Source organism: Papio anubis, chromosome 7 (assembly GCF_008728515.1).
Source record: "Papio anubis isolate 15944 chromosome 7, Panubis1.0, whole genome shotgun sequence".
Taxonomy (NCBI): domain Eukaryota; kingdom Metazoa; phylum Chordata; class Mammalia; order Primates; family Cercopithecidae; genus Papio; species Papio anubis.
In genome coordinates, this window is record NC_044982.1 from 54,487,780 (window position 1) to 54,504,788 (window position 17,009).

The window sequence follows — 17,009 nt, forward strand, 5'->3', positions numbered from 1 at the left end:
AGCATCTGTTGATCTGTGCTGGGATTCTGTGTTACAAGCTTGAGTGGGACATAACATGTCTCTGGAGTACGGACAGGAAATGGAGCGATGGTGGGGGAAGGAGATAAGCTCCATTCTTTTTTCCCAAAGAAGCTCTGAGTGAGTCCTTGAAACTGCATTTGCAATGGCCTTTGTCCTAAAATTCTTTCTTGATCCTTTACTCAAATCATGGCTTGGAGAGTGAAGCCTCTGGAAGCTTTCACTTTTACTCAGATGATCCTGCTTCTGCCCCTTGGAGGGTCACTGGGCTCTGAGATGACACAGAAGCAGGTATTGGAAGAGCAGTCAGTAAAGGAAGAGAGTTTTCCTTCCTGAAAGTCCTGAAGAAAAACATAAACACTCTATGTGCTTTCCCTGTTAGAATCACTCTTCTTGTTCTTCCTTGCACAGGCTCCTTGATACCAGGAAATATTTTCAGTGCAAGATGAACCTGGAAGCTACTGCCGATACTTTCTAGGTACCAAATGACCACCGTGAAGAAAAGGTAAATATTGACATAAGCTCACTGACTTCTTCATTTTAGAGAAGTAACTCAGAGGTTTGAAGTTTATAAATAATCCACTTATTCTATAAATAAGAACTGACTCAGAGCTTTTATTATCACCTCCCTCTTATGTACTTACATTCCAATTTACACTATAAGATCATAGTTAAGAGTTAAATCTTTGGAATCAGGACAAACCTAGGTTTATATCTTTGGTCTGCCACTTCACAGTAATGGGAATTTAGAGAAATGTCAACCATTCTAAACGCTAAATTCCTCATCTGTAAAGTAGGGGTGAAGTTATTTTGAGATCTTCCCAAAGCAGAGCCTGAGTCAAGGACCTGGATGCAGGTAGTTTATGAAAGGTAGTGTTGAGGGTGATCCCAGAAAGAAGAAATGTAGGAAGAGAGAAAATGAGGCAGATTTAAGTGAGAAAAAGCAATATGGCATATTATTGGGCTGGTTACTGTTGTGGCTGATTGAGGATTGAGCATTGTCTTATGGATGCTCAGAGAAATCATATAAAATGCATCCAGAGATGCCCCTCTGAAAGGGTGGGAGCCTGAGGCATTTCTCCAGACTCATCTCTCATTGGCTGGGGATTGCCCCAGGGGTGCCAATTTTCACTGGGAAGAATGAGCTTGCAGAGAACTCTCCACTGCAGCTGTGGCTGAAATCAGCAGTGGATCATGGATGTGTCATGAGGCACAAAGCTATCTGCTACAGGAGATAAATAATACCCGTGTCCTAGAGCTATTGTGAAAATTAGATGAAGTGCTGTCTATAAAATGTCTAGCATTGTGCCTTGCTCAAAGGTAAGTACTAAGTAAGTGTTCATTTGATTGTTGCGGCTGCTGTTGTGATCATTATGATTATTATCATTGTATGTTCATGAGTGAGACTGACAGGTGAATATATGACTTAGAGGGTTCCAAGAATGACATATAGTCCTCAGTTTATCTCTTCTATGCCACAGCCTGTATGATTTACCATGACCAATGATTTACCATGACCAGTGGCCAATCATTGTGATTATTAGGGGTCGTTACACTACTTTTACTTTCTCACCCTCTTTTTGATGTTTTGTCAAAATTTGGGCTCAAGGAGAAGACATATTCTGTTAGTTGTTTGTAATGGAAAAAAGGTTGCTATTATCCTAGAGCAGCACTGTCCGATAGAACCTTCCACAGTGATGGAACTGTTCTATATCTGTGCTGTCCAAGACAATAGCCACTAGCTGCATGTGGCTATTGGGCACTTAAAACATGGCTAGTTCAGCTGAGGAACTGAATTTTTAATTTTATTGAAAGTTCTAGTTAATTTATATCAAAATGCAAATAGCCAAATGCACACACAGGGAAGGGCAATTACAGATACTGTTCGAAGTAGATAGTGGAAGGGCCTCTTTCCTGGGAGCTGAAATTAAGGTGATGCAGCCAGCAATGTATTTCCTCCAGCCCCTGGGCCTGAAGCCCACGAGACCTGACTTCCAGGTTGGTGCATGGTGGTATCACCCAGACCAAAGGGCTGCTGGCTGAAGAGAATGTCCCCATGATGTTGTGAAGACATGGAGCCAGTAGAGGTTGGAGGGGGAGAGGTGACAATCTCCACTCAGCTTTGGCCCATTGTTTTGTGTGCAGAGCCAATTGCCAACCCCTTTGCAGGGGAGAGCTTCATTCTCAGCTGCCCTAAAATGAGGGAAAGATTAAAGAGAAGCCCACCCACCCAGTGTTCTTTATTTCCTAAAGGTTACATTACCCGAGAGACAAGATTCTTGGATGGACACGGTGGCTTATGCCTGTAATCCCAGCACTGTGGGAGGCAGAGGCGGATGGATCACCTGAGGTCAGGAGTTCAAGACCAGCCTGGCCAACATGGCGACCCCTTCTCTACTAAAAGTACAAAAATTAGCTGGGTGTGATGGTGGGTGCCTGTAATCCCAGCTACTCAGGAGACTGAGGCAGGAGAATCCTTTGAACCCAGGAAGCAGAGGTTGCAGTGAGCCGAGATTGTGCCACTGCACTCCGGCCTAGGCAACAAGAGTGAAACTCTGCCTCAAAGGTTTTCATTTAAATACGATTAGCTCCAGCATCACCTCCTCAGGCTGGTCATCACTTCTATTCTCCCTTTAGCTTCTGTGTCCTAGAATTGACCACTTTGCTAACTGACTATTCACTTGTCTACTTTCTCCATTAAACCACAAGCTCTATGAAGGCAGGTGCCATGCCGTCTACCCTAGCACAACGCCTCAAACACAGTCAAATACTCAACAATACTGACAACAAGGGCAACAGGAGTGGAGAGAGGAAAAAGGCTCCTATTTCCTGAAGTCATTCACAGACCTTATGGAATTCAAGCTGGACCTTGACAGAAAAGCAAGTTTAGTTACTCAAGGAGTTGTGTAATGACATTTCAGAGGGAGTAACATCAGAAGCAAAGTGGGGAATAGCCAGGCATGGTGGTGGGTGCCTGTAATCGCAGCTACTTGGGAGGCTGATGCAGGAGAATCACTTGAACCCGAGAAGTGGAGATTGCAGTGAGCTGAGATCATGCCACTGCTCTCCAACCTGGGCAACGGAGTGAGACTCTGTCTAAAAAAAAAATGTAAAAAGCAGCAAAGACAGGGAAGTGGGATGAACTCACAGCACAGTGAAGAAGACAGGATGAACTGGAAAAGAGGGTTTGGAAGGCAAGATGGGATTAGCCAAGTGCGGCCTGACTCTCAAGTTGAAATTGGACGTGATGTGGTTGACAAGAGCACCATGAACCAGAGAACCTTGGGTTTCTGAATGTGGTGCAAGATGAGGTAACATCAATAAATCTGTTAAGATGTGGTTGGCATCAGTTGCTTTTTGCCTTTAACTTTCAATCCTGCCTCCTATAGCAAAAGCACTTCAATTTCCTTAGAACCACTGTTCTGCCCACATGGCCCAATGACTCTACCTCTATCCCTGGGTCCAGGGGTGGGCGAGCACAGGAACCAGATCTAGCCAATAGTGTCTTAGGAAGGGTTCCAGGGATATAGGTAGAGGCTTCTGCTAGAGCTGTTGCTATCTTTCTTCCTTGATCGCTAAACTGTTGAGATGTAAACCTGGGCCTGCTGACACCATCTTGACGCTGCAAGGCAAGAGTCTGAGAATTAAACCAGCATAGAGAAGAGCATAGCCAAGGGATGACAGGGACATCCCATGACATCCTCTAAGCACCTGGATCCAGCTGGGCTTGAAGTGGGACCTATTTTGGGGCATTAGGTTTCTGTCACTTGCAATCAAAGAAGTCCTAATTAATGAATACTCAGGGTCAATTGGGTGAAAGTGGGAGAAGATGAGCGTCAGAATGGCCATACCAGCTGGTGTGATGGGAATTCAGACATGAGACACTGAGGGTCTCAACCAGGGCGTTTGGGGACTAAGGAGAAAGGAGGCGAGTTAAGAGGTGAGCAGGAGCTATCAAGCGGTTTCCTTTCTTTGAAGGTTGCTGTCAAGTAGAGTCTAATGGTTCTTTACCACCTCTGCCTTCATGACGCCCCTTTACCTCTTTCATTTTTCTTTTCTTTTTTTGAGATGGAATCTCGTTCTGTCACCCAGGCTGGAGTGCAGTGGCCTGATCTTGGCTCACTACAACCTCTGCCTCCCCAGTTCAAGCAATTCTCATGCCTCAGCCTCCCGAGTAGCTGGGATTACAGGTGCCCACCACCACACTTGGCTAATTTTTGTATTTTTAGTAGAGGTGGGGTTTCACCATGTTGGCCAGGCTGAACTTCTAACCTCAAGTGATCCGCCTGCCTCAGCCTTCCAAAGCACTGGGATTACAGGCGTGAGCACTGTGCCCAGCCTCTTTCATTTGTTTTTGACCATTTTGTGAGATAAATGAGTCAGGTATTCTTGTCCCCACTTTATAGTGGGAGAAGTCAAAGGACTTGCCCAAGGTCGTATGGGAGCGCTGGGGTCTAGTTCTGGTTCTCTAGTGCATGCTAATGCTTGAGCACAGGTGGATTGAACTCCCCAGGCACTGTCTTTCTGTTGCTTCATAGTAGAGATGCAATACCCTGCTCCCGCCTGTTCTTATGACTTCCAGGGAGAAACAGCAGTAGTTCTTGCTGAGGAAATGCCCAGGAGCCCATGGCCTTCTTCATTAAAATAAATTCTGCCTGAGTCTCCTGGTTCTAAATAGAAGAAAATGTAGATGTGGGACAGAACCGAAGGGAAAGGGATTTCCCTTGGCAAATTATTTGCAATTTGTGGATTGGAGCTGACCCAGCTCCAATTCCCTCTGTCATTGTAAGCGCCGTCTACAATGTGACCAGCTTATTAAAGAATGAGAACTGGAGGCAGTCCTCCCGCAGGGGCACAACAAAACAGGAGCAGAGTCAAAGCCCAGCAGCGTCTTCCTCAGTGTGGCATGTCTAGTTGCTGGCTAGATTCTCACCCTTCAGTTACATGTTCATGCCTAGGCAGTCACTTCTGGAGGCTGTGGGAAGAAGAGCGAGAATATTTATGAGTTGTTTGTGCCTTTCCTTTGGCAGTGTGAAAAGCTAGCTGTCATAAATACTGTAGTGGTCCTCAGACTATAGCATGTAACAGAATGCATGTTCCTGAGTCACTGCCAGGGATTCTGAGCTCATGGGTAGCTCAGAATCTGCCTTGTAAAGAGGCAATCCAGGTATTAACACTTCTGAAGCAAGTGGTCCATGGACCACAGTCTCAGAAACACTGATGTCAGTGGAACACTAGTGTGCAAACTCCAAGGGGTCCCGTTCATCCATGGTTTAAAGATGCTGCTGTTGCTGGCACAAGTCCCAGGAGATCCAGTGTTTTTTCTTCTTTACTAACAGGGTCTGTTACTGGCATAATCTGAGGGACATTCGAAAGTCTTTTCTTGACTGAGATCTCTGAGGAGCAGCTGCATCTAGAGTTCTAAGGACTTAGCTTCTCCTGTACTCCTTTTAAATCACGGATAGCTACAGAGAATAGCACTTCTGTTGTTCAGTTTTTATTTTTCCTGAGGGAAAAAGCCCACTGTGGCATACCTGCAGCAAGTGAGAGTGTCAATACAGCTCCTCTGTCTGCATAGTCCACCCTGTCACAGAGCCCTGGACTCTCCTCACAGCTCCCACCTTTCTCGGTCTCCAAAGGCTGTACCCTAGATGTACAGACCCAGTAAGAAATGCTTTTAGACTGTCAAGTGAGGTTTCTCTTCTTCAGGACATCTCTATTAACAAAATCCTAAAGAAAATCAATGGATTCCTATTTCCCCATCCATTCGTACCATCAGGTCCTTCTCCAATTAGCGACAGAATCAGTGGGTGAGGTGGTCCACAGGCCTCCACAATGAAATTGACTGCATATGAAATGAATCTGAAAATTCCATTTATTAAAACACATACATTGTCCATGTGGGATGAAAATGTGCACATCACATTCAGGTTTTCCTGCTTTAACATTTCTGTAGTTCTCTCTTTGAAACACACACTCCACAGATCTTATATAGGAAAAATGTGAACAACTTTTGAGCTGCAAAACATTAATGCATACGTAACAATTCATCATTGCCAAGAGCAGCTAGAAGCAAATATTTAGGAAGAAAAGGAAGTATAAAAATTCCTAGAGACAGCATGCTTTATTTTCTCAAAATTCCATATGTGACTATGAGTGTATGGAGAAATCGTTTGTTGTTTGATTTTTAAATGTATTGTTTAATTTGTCCTTGGTAGGCAATCTCCTTCAAATATTATTAGCAAAATCAGACATAGATCAAAGTATTTATTTGCATCTTCTGACTGAAATTAAGCAGTACTTGGTTTCAAATGTTTTAAAAATAACACCTTTTAAACTGGAGTTGATATTGAAGATCATGTAAAATTGTTCTTTATAGACTTTGTATTCTAAATATGAAGTTTATTGTTACTACTTATTAGTTAATTCCATGGCAGATTTTCATTACTTTTGAATATATTATACGTAGAAACTAGGGTCTTAAATAATTAAGTTGACTTTTCCTGTTAGTTATTCCTTAAGATAAAATTATGCTGGTGATGGGACTGTTGAATTTCTCAAGAAATTAAACTCTTTAGAGGCATAAGTAATCGAAAGACTGTTTCCCCTGAATAAGTACAAATACCAATAAGCCAAAACTCATATAAAGATTTTCGTATTATAATTCCATACTGTAAGACATAAAATTATGAAAAAGCCAAAACATTTTCCTTAAAATGCTCCCTAGAAATTGTAATTCCATCTTAACTGCTCCAAAGATCTAGATTTACATGGAAATATAAAGAGTCCTTCTGAGAAAAGGAAATGCTGCGAATAGTGGAAATCATCTGGGCCTTCTAATGATGCCTCAATCACTACCAAAGAGTGCTTTATTCATTCATGCTTGTTTTCATGTGACCACATATTCAATTCATGCTTTGGCCCATTTAAAAACTGTGATATGTTTTAGCTTATGCCACAGTGTTACTAAGCTAATTGTACAATGCTGTAGTTTAATAAATACTCTGCAGTTTCTTTCACCCCTAAATCTTCATGGGTGTCCTGACTGTAACAAAAACCCCACAATTTGAAGAGAAGCATCTGGTTACAGAAGTGCATTGATACATTTCACAAATGTTTCAGTATCTTCTTCTCCCCGACCCCAGCATGAGCTTTAATTGGATGTATTTATTCTTTCACCCACATGCCCATGAAGGAGCTAAGGAAAACATTTACCAAGTCTGTTTCAAAATCTGTCCTTGGCATAGCAAATCTTTTTCTCTTCCTTTTTCATGCCTTAAAAAAAAAAAAAAGAAAAAGAAAAAGAAAGAAAAAAAAAAAAAAACAGGAGAAAGAGAATAGAGAGGAAAGAGGGGAGAATAAAATTAATTGGGAGATGGAGATGGTATTTGGGGATTTGAAAGCAAACAAGATGTAAGAGAGGGCCTCTTTGACTGAAAATGACACAGAAAAAGGTGATCAAGCCTTCCAGGGCCTGCTGTTACTGATGGAGACAACAGCTACAATGAAAAATTACTCTCACTACCATATCTTGGGAAAGGAGCACTCTAGTTGCCAGGAATTTGTAAATAAAGACCGAGAGACTCTAACAAACAAGATGGAGAACAAAAACAAAGATTCCATTAAAAAATGTGTTAAGTGAAAAACCAAGACCATCTCAGTGGACAGAAGAGCCGGAACTCTTCCTGGCAGAGCTGGCTGTGGGGACCGCACCTGCTGCCCAAAGAGTGGCGATTCGAGGTCCTTCTGAAGAGCCAGAGTTCTGAGAATGGTCACCTTCTCTGGAGCTGTGGGTTTATTTCTTCCAATACTTGAACAAAGGAGGGCCATGGTTTTCTTCTTAAGAGCAGAAAAAAATGTTCTTTTAATCTAGAATGTCCATGATTCAGGGAAGGAGGGAACTTGCTCATACTCATGGCAAAAGCACTTCCCAACTCATGGTGAATCCTTAACTCTCCTGCTTGGTGACAGCTGTGCTGCCCTGGGTCCCGGATAAACCAAAATGCTTTGGATTCTGGAAAACGTATTGAAGAGGCATTTATACCACTATTAACTCAGAGGTATTTTAGGCATGGCTAAGGCTCTGAAGTAATCTCAATTTTCAAAATACTGAGATTTCCTTTCCTCCCCAGGGTCTTTCCCCTCTCATTTCCTTTCCTGGCTTTAGAGTAAAACAACAAAACTTCTGAATGGATGTAACATAGGGACATTTTCATGCAATATTACTCAAAAATTGTCACAAATATATGAAAGCACCAGTCACAACACATGATTTACTTTTACTTGCAGAATCAAAGCTATCATGTACACATGTTAGGAATAGTGAAAAGAGAACACAGACAACCGGCATTTTTTGTCATTGTTACCATGAGGATAACCATGGGGAACATCTCCCTAAACATTTCATGTGATCATTCTTGGAGTTCAATCTGATAGACAAGTCCAGCCTTATCTCCACACTACTCTAATGGGAAGGGGTGGAAGGAGGGGTAGAGGAGAAGGAAAAAAGAAAAAGAAAGGCACAATGACTATACATCAATGCCATTAAACAGAATTTCGGCTACACGGACAGCGCAGCTTATCAAAGGGTATTCTACAGACAATATTCATTCCAAGAAGGTCATACATATCTTACCTCAGTACAGCTGTCTGTTTTAATTGTTATTCTTTAAAATATGAAGCAGAAACATGAGGATTTTGGGGGGGACTGGGGGATAGCAGAAAAGAAGTGACATCAATTTTATTTTTATATATTCCCCTCCTCCAGGCAGTTCGGCAGAATCAGATCTCTTAACTCAGGATGTGGATCAGCTTGCATTCTCATAAAGGGGACCAGATCTTTAAACATGCATAGCCTGGAGTTTCCAGGATGGTTCTCCTCGCACTCTTCAAATGCCGTGGACTAGAAAGGTGCCCACTTTGCTAAAAACTCTACATCAATGTCCCAGGAGCCCGGAGGCTCTTCAGGCCCCTCTTGAAGACTTAAAGGATGGCACAGAAAAACTTCTTCTCCCTAAATGGGTTTTCTGAAGCCGGAACAGGGGTCAGGAGGGGATCTTCCTTGGCATGCGCTTCACAGTAGGCCATCAAATCTGCAGCTGCCTTGGACACCTGGAAAAGGAGACAAAAACAACCAACACTGGAATCTGGTACAGTCAGTCAAGGCCCAAGGCTTTGGAGCCCAATGTCCTGGCATCAAATCCTTGCTCCATCGTTGTGTGAAAGTGAAGCAAGATACTCAGCCTCTAAAAGCCTCTGCTTCTTCATCTGCAAAGAAGAAAGTTGATGACACTGACCTCACAGGATTCTTTCCAGCAAGTCTGGGACTAGGTTAAGGTGAGTGAGGCACTTAGGGTGCAAAACCAAAGGAGGCACTCGCTAGCAGGGGCATGCAGGTATCAACCTTGCACTTACACAGCCCCGCGGGTGGCTGTCTCCTTCATTTTTTTTTTTTTTTTTTTTTTGAGATAGAGTCTCGCTCGGTTGCCCAGGCTGGAGTGCAGTGGCTCGATCTTGGCTCACTCCTGGGTTCAAGCAATTATCTTGCCTCAGTCACCCTAGTAGCTGGGACTACAGGTGTGTGCCATGGTGCCTGGCTAATCTTTTGTACTTTTGGTGGAGACGGGGTTTCACCATATTAGCCAGGCTGGTCTTGAACTCCTGGCCCCAAGTGATCCATCTGTCTCGGCTTCTGAAAGTGCTGGGATAACAGACGTGAGCCCCTGTGCCCGGTCCTCCTTCACTTTTGTGCTCCGATATCTCATTGCCCCACCCTAGTCCCAGCCCTGGTAACAAGGATTAAATGAAATAATCCATGTAAATCATTGAGTGTCTGGCACATAGCAAGCTTTCCACACAGGCTAGCCATTATTATCATTTTGTAGCCATGCCTCTGCTTCAGGAGTTGTGCTAGGGATGCTTAAAGCCATGTCAGTTTCCCTTTTTAAGAGACATCAGGAGGTATATCTATGTATACACACACTATATAATACATATTTTTATATATCATATACATTAAAGTGTTATATCTGTGATTTTAACCAAGCATTGTGCCCTTTAGTGATGTTTCACTGGGAGGCTGTCACTGATTCTGGCGATGCTGTCATTTCTTAGAACACATTTGTAGCTGCTTGTTAGGAGTTCCCTGTAGTACCTTCCTTTGACCATCTTCACCAGAGGAAATTTTTACTACATGAGAGGGTGGATTTAGTTTCAGGAAATACTAAAAGTCATCTATAGCTACATCTGGGGACTAGGTAAATGATCAACCTGGGGAATCCCATTTGGGGTCAAATTTATGATATAAAAAAACAGATTTCCACATGAAAGCAACACCACTGTACTACTATGAAAGCCTTTCAAGCAACTACTGAAAGGATAATCTAATGTAAGATTGGGGTGAATTATATTATTACTAAAGATAGTCACTGCCCCTCCCTACAAGTGGGACATACATGCCCACAGGACGACACCAGACTTGCCCAGTGACATAAGCTTGCTCTGGCCAGAGAGATGTGAGCAGAATTTATATGGATAACTTATAGGCAGAAGCTTTCGGAGCCAATGCACAGTTTGCCATGTCCCTTCCTCTATGCCACTTTATCCAACTGAAATAATTTATGAGGAACCCTCCTAACTGATGCAGAGATTTTAACAAATGGCATAGTGGCCATACCCTTGATTTGTTTCTTGTCCCAGGGCTGAGTTGATTAAACCTTTGTCACTCCTGCCTCCGCCTCCCGAGTAGCTGAGACTACAGGTGGATGCCACCATGCCTGGCTGTTTTTTCAAACATTTTCTTGCTATGTTGCCCAGGCTGGTCTTGAACGCCTGACCTCAAGCCATTCTCCTGCCTCACCTTCTGGAGTCCTGGGATTACAGATATAAGCCACTGCACCCAGCCTTTGTTACTTAAGGCTACTTCAACTTTATGATTTACTGGTTGGGTAGGGAAATCAGTTTCCTCTTCTCATCCCATAAACCCTTCAGCTTTTTGACTCTCTGTTCCCTTTGCCACAGAAGAGATAGAGGCAACATTCCAGACAGAGGCTGCTCTGTCTGCCAGTGTTCCTGATGAAGGTGACATGGTGTGGAGTGGCAGCTGATTTATGATTGACATGTGGTAGGAGTGAGAAGTGTGTCTGTGCTGTGGCAAACCCCCTAAGAATGAAGGGTAGGGCACCTTCTGTTACTACCACAACATCTAGCCAACACTAACTGACACAAAGAGGTACAGGTATTGGTTCGTGTATTTGTTTCCTCCGGCTGTCTTGAACAAGTCATCACAAACTGGGTAACTTAAAACAACAGAAATTTATTCTGTTAGAGGCTGGCAGTTTGAAATCAAGGCATCAGCATAGTTGGTCCCTTTGGAGGCTCTGAGTGAGAATCTGTTCCATGCTTCTCTCCTAGTGTCTGGTGGTTGCTGGCAATCTTTGGTATCCCTTGGCTTATAGACATATCACTCCAATCTCTATTTTCACATGGAATTCTCTCCTGAGTGTCTGTGTCTTTCTGTGGAATTCTCCTCCCTGTGTGTCCAAATTTCCCATCTCACCAGTTAGAGTTACCGTAATCCAGTATGATTCCTCTTAATTTGATTACATCAACAAATACCCTATTTCCAAGTAAGGTCACATTCTAAGATTCCAGGTAGGCATAAATTTTAGGGGACCCTAGTCAACCCAATACATGATATGTACGTAAAAATCAGTCTCACTCTTTAATAGACATTACAGTACTTATAAAAATATTTTTATTGTGTAATTATTTTGTTCCAGACATTGAGTTAAATTTCCTCTTTTGATCTTCACAGTAATCCTGAGGTAAGAATTATCCTCTTTATATAGATGAAAAATTGAGGCTCAACAGATTATGTAAGTTGTTCAATATCATACAGCAAAGCACACAGCAGAAAAAGAACGTGAACTCGAATGTGTTGCCATTAAGTCACAGCCATCTGCATATAAACTACTCAACTGTGGGCTTTGCTCCAAAGGTTGAAATTGAAATTCTTTATGAAATGCCTCTATGACAAAATGAAAGGAAACAGCCTCTTTATGTCTTAGCTCTCCTACATGAAAACAAAGGACAGACTTTCAGTGTGAAGTGAGATCACTTTTTTTCTTCCTTCTTTCTTCTAGTTTGAGCAATAGTCATTGTTACACCAAACAGGAGCTTAGCTGTTACGCAGCGGAGGCTGTAAATCAGTGATTTCTAAAACTCATTTGTTACGAAGAGAAGCAGCACTGTCCATCCCTACTCATTTGCAACACTCACATACAACTATGTGGCATGAATATTCAAAATCTTTTTATGATACAGGAAGTGCTATACTAGGAAAATTTAATAACTTAGAGTTGCTCACATCTTTATATTTGAACATTTGATTCTGAATGGTTTCCTTCTTAAAATATATTATGTGTTTTATCTTGTTTCCTCAATGAGATTGCAATCTCCTGTGGGCAATGCTCCAACAGTGTCAGAATCCCAGCAGTAATCAGAATAATTGCTAATATTTATCAGCCCTTGCTATGTGTCAGAACTGTGCTAACCACTTTACATACGGTATCTTATTTAATCCTTACAACAACATTATGGGTCACAAGCTATTATCATTCTCATCTTAAATATGTGAAGTGGAGGCTTCATTAAGTGTTTGCCCCAGGTCCCACAGCTCCTGAGCTACTGAGTTGTGAGTCTCAGTGTCCCTGACTTAATCTTCATGAACATTCCTCCTTTCTAACCTGTGGCTGTCTTCCTTGTCCTTTGCCTTATAATGAGTCACAGCAATAGTCTGCTTAGCGGATCTTTCTGCTTTCTGACAATCCCTGCTAACATTTTGCACACAGCTTCTTTTACATTCCTATGTCTACTTCTACGAAGATTTCCCCACTAACTCCAGAAAATCTCTCCCTTTTCTGACTTGTTGATTCTTCCTCCAGAGATATCTCTAATTTGGCTCCCTTCCTGTTATCTCTATTGCAGCTACCCCAGTTCATACTGCAGTCTTCTCTCTTTGTGATTACTAAAATAACTTTGTAAATAAAAAGCAATTAGTTTGGATTACCCCAGGGGTCCACAGATAGAATTCGGGGGGTGGTATGTGAACTTCAAATAATACAAAAAATTTCCATTTTTATTTTTCACTAACCTCAAATGGAAATTTAGCATTTCCTCTCATTATAAATATAGACAACACACTGTAGTAGCCTTAGCAGTACATGTGACTTGGCCACTGATAGAAACCAGATACTTTCAATCATATTATATTCATTGCAGACACCTCAACATTGCATTTATGTTCATCCACCTTATGACTGTAGGCCTATAGATCTTACATAATCAGTTAACAAAGGAGTACGTTTGTATAACTACATCATATATATTTTTAAAAATTGATATTTTAAATATTTTAAAGAATATTATTTAAAATGTTTTATAAAAATATTCTAATGACCCTCATGTCAATATCATCAGTTTCTTTTGTATTTAAAAACATAATTCTGAGAAGGAGACCATAGGCTTCAGCAGACAGGCCATTGAGTCGAGAGCACAAAAATGTTTAATTATCTCAGTTTTAAATGACTTCCTATGTTCATAACTGTGCAGGAGTAGTATTCTCCATACTGTAGCTGGAAAGATATTTTTAAAATATAAGTGGATTCCTATCATTCCCCTATTTAAAGCCTTCAATAACTTCTCATTGTAATTTGTAGAAAACCAAAACTTTGTAAAACAGCCTGTGGGTATTGCCATGTTCTGGGCCTGCCCCTCTCTCCAAGTTCATGTTGTAGCATTCTTCCCTCTCACATATCGCCTTTATTTTTCGAAAGCTCCAAGTTCTTTGTTTGCCTCAGAGTGTCACATATTCAGTATCTTATAACATTCTTCTCATCATCTCCTCAATGGGTTGGCTTCTTATCTTCCTTCAGAAGTCAGCAGAAATACCACCTCCTTGCAGAACCTTCACTGATCGGCTCATCCACAGTGACTTTCCTCATTATTCTCTCAGAGTACTTTCTCACATTCTTTTCTTTCACAGAAAGCTATAAATTGCTATCACGATTTATAATTATGGACATCGTCTGTTTATTTGCCATTTAATATTTGCCTTTCCCTTTAGGCTCTGGGCTCCACAAAGGCAGGGACCACACCTGTGTTATTTACCACCACATAATCAGTGCCTGGCACATATTCAACACTCATAGTAACTGCTGAAGGAGTTCTCAAACATAATCTTCTTCAACAGATATTTCATGCAACAAACATTTACTGAGCATCTAATATGCCAGGTGTAGTCTGGATACTTGCAATAACCAGGGAACAAAATGTACAAAGATGCTTGTCCCTGTAGAGCTTATATAGCATTCTATACTTCCGATTTTGACTGTGATGGAGTAATAAGGGCCAACTAAACTGTCCTACCTTAAATTAAAAACTGGGCAGAATATATGAAGAAATCATTTTTAACTGTTAGACAATAGGCAGCACAGAGGAGTGATACCTGAGAGAAGGGAGATAAGATAAATTCTACAGTTTCCCCAGCTTACTGCCTGCCACTGCACAGGGAGGGAGTACCCAGACAGAGTTCAGCAATCTCCCTGAGTTGAGGAGAGAACAGCAGAGAAGAAAGAATTACACTGGGGGAGAGAAAGCTCTTAAGGCCTCTGGAGGATTCATCTTGAGTCTTTAGTTAAAAACTGATTGGCACATGCATAGGAGAAAACCACTTGAGGCTATGCAAAGAATATCAGGAAGGAGAAAGTAAAACAATCCTGGAGATCACATAGGGACAGAGTAGAAAGGCTTCCTAGCACACGAGACATTAAGTAGAGTCCTAGCAACAATGCATGATGATAGTAGCAGACTGTAAACCACTGAATAAAAGAGCAAATTCCTTCCCAAATTCCAAATACTTTTTAACTTCAAAAAGAAAACAAATAGGTTTGTGTGGAGAAATCTGGAAAACACATTAGTCAGGTGATGAAACTTAACATTACCAGTCAGTGACAATTTGAGATAATGTCCCATTGATAGAATAGAATGAAATGAATACTCATTAGTTCTATGATATTAATGCCAAAGTTTTGTTACCTGAATTTAATTGTAATTATCTGGCAAACCCAAACTGAGTGACATTCTAAAAAATGGTCTATAATCTCCAAAAGTGTCAAGGTCATGAAGGTCACGGAAGTCTAAAGAACTGTGCCAGACAGGACAACTAAATGCAACAAATGATTCTGAACTCGGTCCTCTCGCCAAAAGGGACATTACTGGGATGATTTGCGTACTTCAATGGGATCTCAGGATTAGAAGGTAGTAATGGGTCAATGTTAATTTCCTGATTCTGATGATTGTATTATGAGTATGTAGAACAATGTCCTTACTTGTAGAAAATACACATTACAGTACTCAGAGGTGACAGGACATCTTTTGACAACTCTCAGCTGGTTCAGGAGAAAACAAAATTCTTTGCAACATACATGCAACTCTTCTGTGACTTTGAGATTATTTCCAGAATAAAAATGACTTTGCAAAAGAAAAGGAAAAGAGAAATTAGAGATGGTGGATATAGATGATTTTTTCAAAGTCATACTGCAAAAAAATGTAAACAAATGAGGCAGTTGCTGGAAGGGGAAGTGGAGGGATCAAGAAAAAAAATCAAATTTTATTTAAGATGAAGAAATAACACCATGTTTGTATGATAATGGAAATGATGTAGAGAATCAAAAACTGATGATGCAGGATAGGCAGGAGGTGGAAGAATAAATTGCTGGAGGAGGTTTCTTGGTTAGAGAGATGGGATCTACTGCACAAGTGAAGGACTTCACTTTTGATCACACCAAGGATCTCCCCAGATTAGCAATTGCTAAAATCCTGCTATCCAGCATCCTCACCAAACCAGACTGGGACTGCGAACCAGGAAGTAAGGAGTTGTGGCGGTGGCGGGGGGGTACTCTAGACAGCTTCAATGAAGGCTACCGGACTGTGATTCTAGGCTCCAAAAAAACAGGAGAATTACCTAGGAAGACTGCTTGACAATGCCAAGAGGAAGCAGTTGTCAGTAAGGATAAAAACCAGACCCCCAAGTTTAAACAGAAGGTAGAGATATAATCCATCTTCATTACATCTGAAATTGAGACACATCTTAAAATTGATGTTGCAAAATGCTTGCAAGCCATCAGGCAAAAAAATAAGCCTGGACAAGCTGTCATTGCCTATACACATGGGAAATTGCCTCTGCATTAAGGGTATCAGTCATAAAATCATGGCTTCAGTTGGGTTGCCTGCATTAATGGAGCCATCTAAGGTTGACTTAACTTTAATTTGTTTTTTAAAAGGATTTCAAAGATTATACTGGCTGGAGGCTTGAGACGGGAAGTGTATACAGAAAAACAATCCAACTGTTTCCTCCTATTCTGTACTCATACCACTCTACATACTTCTTTTCTGATACCAGATGTGTGGGTTTTCCCACACCAAGCAATTCTCTGGCCCACCTGGGTGTCCTACAATTTAATTTAATTCTGATACTATCTATGTGGAGATAGAAATAGATCCCACAGGTTAAAAGTTTAGTCTCACAAGACTGTCCCCGCCCCATTTCAAATGCCAATAGCAAGTAATAGGCCCCCAGGTTACTCACAACTTCTGTCCGACATGGGAACAAATCAGAGGTTCCCATGGCTACCTCTTCAGGTTGGATAATTTGCTAGAGTAGCTCACAGAACCCAAGAAAACAGTTCACTTGCTACCTCCAACTTATTGCAAAGGGTATTTTAAAAGCTATAAATGAAGAGTTGGAGAAAGAGATATATAGGGTGAGGTTTGGAAGGGTCATGAGGGTAGGAGCTTGTATCCCCTTGGAGTTGGGGTATTCCACTTTCCCAGCAGGTGGATGTGTTCACCAACCCCAAAAATCTCAGATCTCCATTTGTTGTTGTTGTTGTTGTTTATTTTTAAGACACACAGTCTCCCTCTATTGCCCA

The 17,009-nt window shown here is 41.5% G+C and overlaps 1 protein-coding gene across 7 annotated transcripts in view; it reads right to left on the bottom strand.

Annotated features, from left to right (window-relative positions):
- Positions 1-5,870: 5,870 nt before the first annotated feature.
- GNG2 (G protein subunit gamma 2) overlaps positions 5,871-17,009 on the bottom strand; it is a 127,649-nt gene continuing 116,510 nt past the window's right edge. For all 7 annotated transcript variants that reach the window (XR_002523359.2, XR_002523360.2, XM_031668106.1 and 4 more), the window contains one exon: positions 5,871-9,129. Coding sequence is in view for 5 of the 7 variants with exons in the window: in XM_031668106.1 (XP_031523966.1) it covers positions 9,001-9,129 (129 nt within the window). In the remaining 2 variants the exon portion in view is untranslated. The remainder of the gene's footprint in view (positions 9,130-17,009) is intronic.